At 42.5% G+C, this 12840-nt stretch overlaps 1 protein-coding gene across 4 annotated transcripts in view; it reads left to right on the forward strand.

The window, feature by feature from the left end:
* The first annotated feature begins 1183 nt into the window (after positions 1-1183).
* Positions 1184-12840, forward strand: part of ZBTB14 (zinc finger and BTB domain containing 14) — a 1083711-nt gene continuing 1072054 nt past the window's right edge. For 3 of the 4 annotated variants that reach the window (XM_044066502.1, XM_044066501.1, XM_044066505.1), the window contains exon 1: positions 1184-1491. Coding sequence is in view for 2 of the 4 variants with exons in the window: in XM_044066501.1 (XP_043922436.1) it covers positions 1452-1491 (40 nt within the window). In the remaining 2 variants the exon portion in view is untranslated. The remainder of the gene's footprint in view (positions 1492-12840) is intronic. The other variant, XM_044066504.1, reaches the window with a different exon arrangement.

The raw sequence follows: 12840 nt of genomic DNA on the forward strand, positions 1-12840 counted from the left end.
CCTTGAAACATCAATTTCTGATTCGTCTTCCTTGTCAATAACTTTAAATCAATAAGTTCACTTAAATTACCGCTGACAAGGGGAACAAAAGTAGATCCCTTTGATAATTTCACGTCCTTTATAAATAATCTTGCTAAAAAAATTATATACTTTGTAGTCACCACGGCTGTTACAACCACAGGATTACTAATAGAAACCCCATTGCCAATTCTTAACTGTTCATCCACCAACTGAACTGTTTAATACCACCAACGGCCCCGTCAAAACTGCCAATGGGAGCACCAGTAGATTCACAAGTAGTAATGATCGGCCCACCATTAATTTCAGGTGAAATACCAGGTACCAAATAAATACTAAAATCAGCGCTCAACTCTGCCTGCCCACAATCAGTTAACAACTGTAATGAATTGGTTTTATCACCCAATAAAACACTAAAATTTCATTAGGCTCAAAAATGGTGTCAATGGTCCCCATTGTTGAAACGTCTATAACCTCATTAACATCCATATTGCCCACAATTGCTGCATTATTAATCGCTCTTGGTCCATCATTAATTACGAATGAATATTCAGACAGAATGAGCACCAAAAACAAACTGAGCCGTTTGGCCCTCAGTAAGTGAACAAAAGGAATTATAAAGCACATAAATATCACCCAAAATCCCATTGAACTCCAAATTAATATGACTACTTTCATTAAATAATAAAAGGCACTTAATGTCCGTATAAGAAATGTCTACTTCATTTAAAAAAAATATTTTCATCAGAGTAATGTCTATCGAAGTCAACAATATTAGTCTGATCAGCTCGGGAAACCCGACCAAGCATGTCTTTCAATGTCACTACCACTGCTTTGTGAGCGGAAATCAAAAATGTTGTCATTATTTAAATGACTAAAAACCTCACCTTCGACAAAACTTGGCCCATTCAAAACTGCCTTCTCCATTCGGTCCGACCGCCATTGCGCTGTTGAGTAATACCTCCCCTTTGGACTTGCACCCTGCTTCTGAAATCGTTGTATTCACTGTTCTGTAATGTTGATCCATTTGATTGCAACCCTGTAAACTCTCCGACGGTCTCGGACCTCCTTCTGAAGGGGAATCCTCCTCTACCGCTCCCTTATTTGTACTAGCGGCCCTTCTCGTCACTTCCGCGCTACCATCCGATTCCTGATTGGTTGAATGTCCCCGATGAGCACAACTTCCTTCAGAAAGCGGATACACTTTTTTGTGCTTATACTTATCAGTCCCGAACAATTTTATGAGATTTCCTCTCATAAATAATCGCACAATGCGAATCAACGCTGGTCAACATGTTCGTGTAGTTAGTAAAATAGTGATCAAAGTTTAAGTCCGCCGTAATACATTCATTTTCACCCTCCAATTCAGCCAAATAGCGAGCAATCAACTGATCATTATATTTAATGATGATATTCATGAGCGGTCGGACCGAATGGAGAAGGCAGTTTTGAATGGGCCAAGTTTTGTCGAAGGTGAGGTTTTTAGTCATTTAAATAATGACAACATTTTTGATTTCCGCTCACAAAGCAGTGGTAGTGACATTGAAAGACATGCTTGGTCGGGTGTTTCCCGAGCTGATCAGACTAATATTGTTGACTTCGATGGACATTACTCTGATGAAAATATTTTTTTTAAATGAAGTAGACATTTCTTATACGGACATTAAAGTGGTTGTTTTCAAATAAAAGTAGTCATATTAATTTGGTGTTCAATGGGATTTTGGGTGATATTGATGTGCTTTATAATAACTCCTTTTGTTCATTTACTGAGGGCCAAACGGCTCAGTTGTTTGTTGATTTTGGTGCTCATTGTATGTCTGAATATTCATTTGTAATTAAAGATGGGCCAAAAGCGTTTAGAAATGCAGCAATTGTGGGTAATATGGATGTTAATGAGGTTATAGACGTTTCAGCAATGGGGACCATTGGCACCATTTTTGAGCCCAATGAAATTTCTTACAGTGTTGATTTATTGGGTGATACCACCAATTCATTAGAGCTGTTGACTGATTGTGGGCAGGCAGAGTTGAGCGCTGATTTTAGTATTTATTTGGTACCTGGTATTTCACCTGAAATTAATGGTGGGCCGATCATTACTACTTGTAAATCTACTGGTGCTCCCATTGGCAGTTTTGACGGGGCCATTGGTGGGAATATTGAACACTTAATTCAGCTGGCGGATGAACAATTAAGAATTGGCAATGGGGTTTCATCCTGTGGTTGTTTGTAACAGCCATGGTGACTACAAAGTATATAATTTTTCTAGCAAGGTTATTGATAAAGGACATGTGGAGTTATTATCAAAGGGATCTACTTTTGTTCCCCTTGTCAGGGGTAATTTAAGTGATATTCTTACTGATTTAAAGTTATTAACAAGGAAGATTAATCTGAAATTGATGTTTCAAGGTGCAGTTGAAGGGGGAAGGGATGTTTTAAGAAAGCCTAGTAAGTTTATGCCGCTTTCTAATAATATAGTTGGGTTGTTTGAGAAGATTTGTGAGCTCGACATTAGGGATTACATTAACAGGAGTAAGGCTGCTTGTGGGCTTAGGGCATTTAGTAAGGCAAATAATTTAACTAAGGATGAATTTGGCCTATTAAATGGGTTGATCAGGGATAGGTCCATTAGATTTATGAAGCTCGATAAGGGCAGTGGTTTAGTTGTTATGGATAGGAATGATTACATTAATCATATGTTAATCATGTTAAGTGGAGACACCTATGAGGAAAGCAGCTTAAACCAAGTAAATATAGCTTATTCTAAGGTGGACTTGTTAGTTGAGGATTTGCTAATGCAAGGGCAAATTGATGAATCAGAGTATTTTTTTATAAAAAATGAATATCCTGTGGTGAGTAATATTTTTGGGATCCCTAAGATACATAAGGGACTAGAGGATGTTAAGTTCATGCCTATTGTAGATGGTAAACGCAGCAAAACTTGCTTTATAAGTAAATTTTTGGATTCCCATTTGCAAAAAGGGATCAAATTATTTGATTATATCACCAAGGATTCTTGGCAATTTTGGGATAAGCTAAGAACAGTAGAAATCAATGTCAACATAATTTTGGTTACCATTGATGTTGTTAATCTTTTTTCTGTTATACCTAATGATATAGGTTTAGAATGGTTAGAGCGGCAACTTCTCAAAACCCGATTGTATGATCAGGATCGTATAAACGTGTTCATTACCTTGATGGAAATAGTTTTAAACAATAATTATATTTTCTTTGAGGGACATTACTTTAAGCAAGTCACAGGTGTAGCTATGGGGGTGGCTTGTGCCCCCATTTATGCAAATTACATTATGTCTTGTTGGGAGCAGGAATATGTTTTTGCAAGTAGGTTCAAGTCTAATATTCAGCACTACACCCGTTTTTTTTAGATGATTTGTTTAGTGTGGGATGGTAGTGTCGAAGATGTGAACAGCTTTGTAGAGTATATTAACAATACAGAGTATTTTTTGAAGTTTACCCATGGCTTTAACAGACAGGAGATTACATATTTAGATGTAAATTTGAAAATAGATCCCATTAAGCATACTTTGATATCTACCATTCATAGGAATGCTACCTTTTCAAATTCATACCTTAGTTATTCTAGCTGGCATCCTGACCATCAGAAAAAAGCAATCGTCAAAGGTCAGATGGTCAGGGCTGCCAGAATGATTAGTGATGACTTGGATTTCTTAAAGGAGATACATTTCATTATTAGTATGTTTATTAGGAGATGTTATCCTGAAGGAATGTGTCAAGCCGTAGCAGAAGAGGTAAAGCGGAAGAGAGTTGATGGTATGTATTGGTCTTTGCTAAAGGGGAGGGTGAGTAATGACCCCATAATTATGGGTGGTGAGGTTAATAACGAAATGGCTAATTCTAATATTGGAGGTAATCAATCATTATTGGCCAATGCTATTAAGGGAGGCCCAGAATGTGGCCTTTATTTCATTACCACCTATGCCTTTGATGCATTAAATATTAGGGATGTAGTGTTTAATAATTGGAAGTTGCTTAGGCTTGACAACTTGGTATGGGAAAAGCTTGGTAGTCGCCCAAAATTTGTTTTTAGAAAGGCAAAATCATTTAAACAACTATTGGAGAAGGGTGACAATTTTTTATTTAACCCGACTGGTAGGGCTAATCTTGTGTTGCCCACGGATTCTAAGCTGCATGTGGCTGGTGTGTTAATTAGACTTTATGGACATTTTGATTGTTATACTAAAAATGTGGTGTATATAGCAAAATGTGGTCAATGTCCAGCGTTTTATGTTGGGAAAACCAGTAGAACCTTTAGAGATAGAATTAATGAACATATGTCAGACATAAGGCATATGTAAAAGACGAATGCCTTGTACAGGCACATTGAGTCGTACAGTGGGCATGATTTTAAATTCTGTGTGATACAAAAAATTGTTAAGGATGTACAGGGCAATATTTTAGATCTTCATCTTGACATTAGTGAAATGAGGTGGCAATTAAGGTTGAACGCCACGGTTTTTCCTGGCATTAATGACCACATTAGTATTGCCCCCGTTTTAAAACTAAAGCATATTCTTGGGTGATCAGATCACATGTTTATATTTTTTATTGTTTTTTATTGTATATTTGTTTGTTTTTTAATATCTGTCTTTTAAGTTAGAGCATAATATTGTATCATTTATTTGAATGTGTTTTAAATAATTGTTTGAGTGTGTTCAGTCCACTTTAAGTAAGTTGGATGTCAATTAATTAATTGAGCAATGATGTCATGATTTGTGTTATATAAAGCTGGGATGGGTTGAATTGATTGTTTAATATTATTCTGAAGAAGTCTGAACAAAGACGAAACCTAGGTCAAATCGTTGGTGGTGGTTGATGGTGTTTTGCAGATTCGGGTGCTGGTCATTTGTTCCTGTGTAATTTTTGTTTTTTGTTCATTTAAATGGATAGTACAGTTTTGTACCTACCATAAATGTAGATGTTCGAGTGTTCACACTGCTGCAGTCCAGGTTACCCTCCCTCCATCCCCTCTGTCCTAGCTGGACTTATCTATACCTTTCTGTCCTATACAACCTTTGTGGTGTATTTGCTTGTAACTTAAGGTATTGTTTTTATTTTATATATATATATTTTTTATTACCAATATGTATTGCCTACCTACTTGGGGGCAGCTGACATCTGGGGCAAGAAAAATTGAAGAAAATGGCGTCTGATGCATCTTGTATACCCCTGACGCACTGACGTCAGGGAAGAAGCGACAGCAACTGACGCCGGACCAAGACTTTGGAACTCTGGCCGACTGCGGGACCGCCTGACAGCAGGATAACCCAAGTGTAATGACTGCAGCAGTATGAACACTCGAACATCTACATTTATGGTAGGTACAAAACTGTACTTTCCTTAGAGGGGCCAAAACCTTGAGACCACCTAGGAGAGCACCAACTCCAGCCTGGGACCTTAACTTTGTATTGGAAAATCTCACTCTGCCTCCTTTAAGCCAGCTGCAAATGCAGAGTTGAAATTCCTTTCTTGGAAGACAGCCTTCCTTTTAGCCATCACTTCAGAAAGAAGGGTGTCTGAATTACAGACCCTTATGGCAGTGGAGCCTTTCATCATCTTTCATGCGGACAGGGTGTCCCTCAGGACCAATCCCTCCTTCATGCCCAAGGTTAGTATTCAGTGTGGCTCTTAATCAGTCCATTCATTTGCCAACCTTTATTTCTAATCCGCAGAACAAAGGGGAACATATACTGCACTCCTTACTCATGCACAGTCAACTTAGATATTACTTGGACAGGACTAAACCTCTCAGGACATCTGAGCAGCTGCTGGTGACATTTGCTGCAGGGGTAGAGGGGAAGGCCATTTCAAAGCAAACCATTTCTAAATGGATAGGCCACTGCATTTATTTCTGCTATAAGCACCATGGAAAACCTATCCCACAGGGGATAAGACCACATTCTACCAGGGCTGCATCTACTTCTACAGCCTTTCTCAGAGGTGTCTCTACCAGGGATATTCTAGAAGCTGCTACCTGGAATTCTGTAGATACTTTCACCAAGCATTGCCATTTGCCAATTTTCTCTAAATCCAGGGCTGGTTTTGTTACTGCAGTCTTGCAAGGCCTTATAGCTGGTCCTAATGCTATTTAAATTCTTCCTCCCATCCTTAGCTTTGGGAATCTACCCAAATGTGATGACTGCAACAGTGAAACATGAAGAACATAGTACAGTTGTGTACACTTACCATAAATGTAGATGTTCGAGTGTATTCACTGTTGCAGTCCTGGTTACCCTCCCTCCAGACCCCTGCCTTCTTTTGGCTATACCTCTTCTCTCCTTTACAATGCTTAAAAGCCTTTTTGGTGTATTTGCTTTTTTGTTGGAGGTATAACCTTGTGTGTGTGTGTGTGTGTGTGTGTGTGTGTGTGTGTGTGTGTGTGTGTATGTATTTATTTAATTGCTTCCCATTGGGGGGGCACCTGACATCTGGGGCAAGAAAAACTGATGTAATGGTGTTGGGTGCATGCTTTATACCCCTGATGACCTGACATCATGGAAGAAGGGACAGCAGCCGACGCAGGACCCAAGATTTTGTTAATCAGGCCGACTGAGGGCTACTGCAAGCAGATGACCCAAATGTGATGACTGCAGCAGTGAATACACTCGAACATCTACATTTATGGTAAGTGTACACAACTGTACTTTCCTTGTGCACGTCTGCATATGACAGTGTTACAGAGGACATTATAAGTTAGTGGTCTCTGTTATACTAGCCCCTAGACTTACCGATTCCTCTAAGCAAGGTGTGCAAAGCTTCTCTCATGTGTTGGCTTCATTCCCAGGATCTGCGAGAAGGACGTCCCTTTTTTACGCCTCTGCCCCAAGCCACGATGACCACAGATGCCTCCCATCTGGGGGGGCATTGCTTGGGCAGGACTGTGCAAGGCATGTGGACCCCAAACTACACCATTCTGCATATCAATGTTATGGAGGTGAGAGCAGTCCTTTTATGGTTGCAGGCCCCTCATGCTTCTCTTCCTCTGAGAACTATTGTGATTCAGTCAGACAATATGTCAGTGGTCTGGTATATCAACAAACAGGGGGGAACCAGGTCCTACCCACTTTGTCGAGTGGCCATGAGAGTGTGGGAATGGGCGATCTCCACCAACCGTTTTCTGATAGCAAAGCACATCCCAGGTCGGTCCAACATTTTGGCGGACAAACTGAGCAAGACTATCCTTTTGCCTTACGAGTGGTCTCTGAACCCTTATGTAGCGGAACAGATCTTTCTCAAGTGGGGTCAGCCTTGCTGCGATCCCTTCGCATCGTCACCCAACGCAAAGTGCAACCAGTTTTTCGCTCTGATCACCCCGCGGGGGGAAACCCCCAGAGACGCTCTTGATCATGCTTGGCCACCTGGTCTTCTTTATGCATACCCACCGCTTCCTCCCATGAAAAAAATTCTTACAGAAAGCTCATCAGCTGGGGAGCAGGATTATCCTCCTAGCCCCATTCTGGCCTCATCAGATTTGGTTTACCTGCTTACGGTCTCCTCTAGTAGCTCCACCCTGGATATTGGATCCCATTCCGGATCTCATTCATCATCCCTCGGGAATTCTTCCCCTGAATCTGGACAGCCTCAAGCTTACTGCTTGGTTGCTCCAGTTCCATTAATTGCCAAGACTCCCGGTCTGTCTTCCCTCATTAAGTCTATTCTGGTGTCGGCACACAAGTCCTCTACCAGGAAGGTGTACATTAGTAAATGGAAGCATTTTTCCATTTGGGCTTTTCAAAGAAATTTGGATCCCTTTACCGCTCCTGTTCCAATGGTGTTAGATTTTTTTGTCTCAAATTTTCCAGCAGGGCACCACCTCTTCCACGGTGAAAGTCCAGCTGACAGCTATATCCCATTTCCATGTAGGAGAAAATTCAGGTTCTCTAGCTGCTGCTAGAATTTGTAAGACCTTTATCAAAGGTACTTTTTTACTGAGACCTCCTATTAAGCATCCTTCTCCTCCATGGGATTTGACCTTGGTTCTTCAGGCCTTAGTTGCTCCTCCATTCGAACCCACAGCATCAGTTGATTTGAAATTCTTGTTGTGGAAGACAGCTTTCCTGGTGGCTATCACTTCGGCCAGAAGAGTGTCGGAACTTCAAGCCTTATGTATGAAACCCCCGTACTTAGTTTTTCATAAGGATAGGGTGTTTCTCAGGACTAACCCTTCTTTCCTTCCTAAAGTTGCTTCGGAGTTGAACATTAATCCGTGTATTAATCTCCCAGTATTCTTCCCTAACTTTCAAAATAAAAGGGAATGCAAACTTCATTTGCTGGATGTTCACAGACAGTTACGCTTTTACTTACATAGGTCTACACCCTTCCGTAAGTCTGATCAGCTTTTTGTTTCCTTTGCCAAACCCTTTTTGGGGTAACCAGTTTAAAAGATGACTATTGCTAGATGGATCTCTTTGTGTTTTGCAGGCATACAAGGACCATGGATTACCAGAACCGGCCAGGATTCATGCTCATTCTACTCGTCCTATCGTACAAGGACCATGGATTACCAGAACCAGACTGGGTTCATGCTCATGCTACTCGTTCTATCGTACAAGGATCATGGATTGCCAGAACCAGACTGGGTTCATGCTCATGCTACTCGTTCTATCGTACAAGGATCATGGATTACCAGAACCAGACTGGGTTCATGCTCATGCTACTCGTTGTATCGTACAAGGACCATGGCTTACCAGAACCGGCCAGGATTCATGCTCATTCTACTCGTTCTACTCGTTCTATCGTACAAGGACCATGGATTACCAGAACCAGACTGGGTTCATGCTCATTCTACTCGTTCTATCGTACAAGGATCATGGATTACCAGAACCAGACTGGGTTCATGCTCATGCTACTCGTTCTATCGTACAAGGATCATGGATTACCAGAACCAGACTGGGTTCATGCTCATGCTACTCGTTCTATCGTACAAGGATCATGGATTACCAGAACCAGACTGGGTTCATGCTCATGCTACTCGTTCTATCGTACAAGGACCATTGGTTACCAGAACCAGACTGGGGTCATGCTCATTCTGCTCGTTCTATCGTACAAGGACCATGGATTACCAGAACCAGACTGGGTTCATGCTCATTCTACTCGTTCTGTCGTACAAGGACCATGGATTACCAGAACCAGACTGGGTTCTTGCTCATTCTACTCGTTCTATCGTACAAGGACCATGGATTACCAGAACCAGACTGGGTTCATGCTCATGCTACTCGTTCTATCGTACAAGGACCATGGATTACCGGAACCAGACTGGGTTCATGCTCATTCTACTCGTTCTATCATACAAGGACCATGGATTACCAGAACCAGACTGGGTTCATGCTCACTCTACTCATTCTATTGTACAAGGACCGTTGGTTACCAGAACCAGACTGGGTTCATGCTCACTCTACTCGTTCTATCGTACAAGGACCATGGATTACCAGAACCAGACTGGGTTCATGCTCACTCTACTCATTCTATCGTACAAGGACCATGGATTACCAGAACCAGACTGGGTTCATGCTCATTCTACTCGTTCTGTTGTACAAGGACCATGGATTACTGGAACCAGACTGGGTTCATGCTCATTCTAGTCATTTTGTCGTACAAGGACCATGGATTACCAGAACCAGACTGGGTTCATGCTCATTCTACTCGTTCTATCGTACCAGAACCAGACTGGGTTCATGCTCACTCTACTCGTTCTATCGTACAAGGACCATGGATTACCAGAACCAGACTGGGTTCATGCTCATTCTACTCGTTCTATTGTACAAGGACCATGGATTACCAGAACCAGACTGGGTTCATGCTCACTCTACTCATTCTATGGCTACTTCTGCTGCATTTTGGTCCAGAGTTTCCCCTGGATGACATTTGTTCAACAGCTACCTAGGCTTCCTCTCACACTTTTATTACTCATAAGTTGGACATGGTGTCTAGAGGAAGAGCTTCGTTTGGTTCTACAGTGCTCCGGAATATCCGTCCTTAAGGGCCTCCCAAGGTTTTTGGTAGTTGGGGACTCTGTTCCACAGGTTGATGATCACATGAAGTTAACTACTTCAGATAAAGAAGTTATGTACTCACCATAACATTCCATCTGAGTAGTTGGACTTCATTTGTCAGCAACCTTCTCTCCCTCCTTCCCCCTGACCTTGGTGATTTATGTCTGTTGTTGGGCTCAGTGTCCTGGGTCTGGTGAGCCTAGTTTATGTATTCAGTTCGGGTTATGTCTCTTGGGTTGATGTGGGTCACGCTGTGGGTGGCAAACTCGATCTGAGGGTTGGAAGGAGGTTGCAGTGTAGTATGGGTAAAGGGGAGGAGCTTGGAGCTCTGATCTTTAGCTTGGGAAGCTGCCGGCTTGGATGATTCGTATCGGATCCAAAACCCACAGGTTGCTGACAAAGTCTTAACTACTCAGATGGAACATTATGGTGAGTACATAACTTCTTTTTTTAGCTGTCACTGTTATCCTTAATTTAGGCTACACATGGTACAAAACCCAATACAATACTGAAATATAGTCTAGGTCTAAAAATTCCCATTCCATTCTAGCATCAGTCAGGTTCAAAATGAAAGTGGTAGACACCTCTCACATAGCTTAGCAGCATGTCGATTCATTAGCTTGGCTCAGGGCTAAGAAAACACATTGCAGTAGTTCAGATCCAGTTGCCTTAGACTGCTGAACTGTGTCAGATTCTAATGCTGCCCTCCAGTGATCTGCCATCTTCCTTTTAAACAATGGTAATGTCTCAGTTTAGGTTTCCCAAGTGGCAGTTTGTATTTTCTAATGGTATACATTGGCCAGGTGGAATTGATTTTACTTTGGTATTCCTATCAGCAGCCACAGCCAATGGAATAAGCTTTTTCAGTTTAACTAAGCTTCCTCCTCTGTTTACTGAACTTTAGTGTGTGTCTCCCAGAAGAAAAGCTTTAAGGGAAGCTGGGTAGGGTAATTTAAATTTCCAGATATTTCCTTTATATGGCAGAATGAAAAGAGGTGCTGTGCACCTGGTTTCTGTGTGGTAGTTTTGTTTGCAGTAGGTACAGGTGGCTTAGGACTGTAGAGCATTGCCTGGTGACCATAATTTTGATAACACTTTCTTCTTGATATAAATTGTGAACCTAATTGTTGCACTTTAAGGGTTCACATCCTGAGAGGTGTGAAGTAAAGATGCTAATTAAGCTTATTTGGATTTCTGTGCACATTACAATTTTGAGATCCGATTGTCTTCTCATTCTTCCTTGACCTATGGGTTTCAGATCCAACCTCAGGTCTGACTTGGCTGCTTTCCAAAAGCTTAAGTTCTGAAGCTTGAGCTCCTCCCCTACCCTTAATGCCTCACCCCCTGGTTACCTCAGATCTCTTTTGCCGCTGTTAGGAAAAGCATTGTGGTCCGTCGCCTCAAGCTCCTTTGAAGAGTATTTTGGGCTTTACTCGTAAGCCAGTTTAATTTACTCTCTCTAGCTCTTTGCTTTAGCTTTCTGTATACAGTTGTTAGTGCTTGGCTTATGTTGGTGGCATTCTTGACGGGAACTCTGTTCTTTTCTTCTCTTCTTTCCCTTCTAACTGCCCTTTTCCATTATCATGTCTGAGAAACCCTTAGGTTTCAAAAAGTGCACTTCCTGTGGGCACAAGATTCCTTTATCTGATGCCCACAGGGAGTGCGTATAGTGTTTTGGCCCTCCCCACCTTGATGCCTCATGCAGTATCTGTGAGGGCTTCCATCCTCGGAAAATGGCCGACAGAAGAAATAAACTGATTCTAAAGGGCCTCTTACCTCCTTTGGCCCTATCAGCAGATTCCTCTCCTTCTGCAGGAGGTCAACTTTCTCCCAAGAAGCACCATGACTATAGGGAGTGCAGGAACGTTCCCCTGAGAAGTGTGTTTCATCTTCTTCTGATGACCCACAAACTAAGGCTCCGAAGGGATCTGATCCCAGGTCTACTGATTGAGGATGTCCAGGCATTCGTCTCTGAAGCCCTGAGCTCCTTTGTCTTCAGAGCTCCCTATGCCTTCTGCAGGTTCGCCTCACCTAGAGAGGTCCCCAAGGATTGTGTTCAGACCTCCATCCAGAGCATCATCTATCAGGTCTACCCACAGCCATTTGGAATCGGAGGTGGACAGATTGATGAGGCAGTTCCTTCGACGTAAATCCAGATGAGGGTCTTACCAGCCCTATCCACTACTGTGACTGTGGGCAGTCACCCTTTAAACCCTTAGGTCCTTCTGTGATCTGACTGACTGCTTCTGAACCTTCGGATCTGAATGCCTCAAAGCCAAGACATCAGAGCTGATGGTGGATTTCACTTCGACCCCAGCATCTACCCTGACTCGCTCGGTTCCAACTATTTCAGAACAGAGCAGCTCTGAGAGCCAAGGCCTTGATGTCTGCTCTGGGGGATTGACCTCAACGTCGAAGTTTTTGGAGCTGTGGCCTTCCCTCAGAGCTCTGGCTTTCATGGGCCCAGCTCCGACTTCCCTCTCGGAGCAGAGGGCTGGGCATGTTCGGGGATCAGCTGTTCCAGTAGTTTCAGCTTTGGGGGATGGTCCTCAGTATCTCCGCCCAATTCTGCTTTCAGTGTGGTGGAGAGGGTCCTCTCCATGCCCAGGAGATCCTGGGCTGCCACCCATTCGGATCCACTTCTCTGCCTTTTGGAAATTGTGTCTGAGACCTCACCTTTGCCACCTCGGGACAGCCATTCCAGCAAAGCCTTCAAGTACTTCCACGTTTGGATCCTCAGATCTCTTCCTACATCTCCCTAGAACACCATGCTGAGGAGGTTCCCTAGAAGAGA

The sequence above is a fragment of the Protopterus annectens genome, chromosome 3.part1 (genome assembly GCF_019279795.1).
Source record: "Protopterus annectens isolate FY-2018-M chromosome 3.part1, PAN1.0, whole genome shotgun sequence".
Lineage (NCBI taxonomy): Eukaryota > Metazoa > Chordata > Ceratodontiformes > Protopteridae > Protopterus > Protopterus annectens.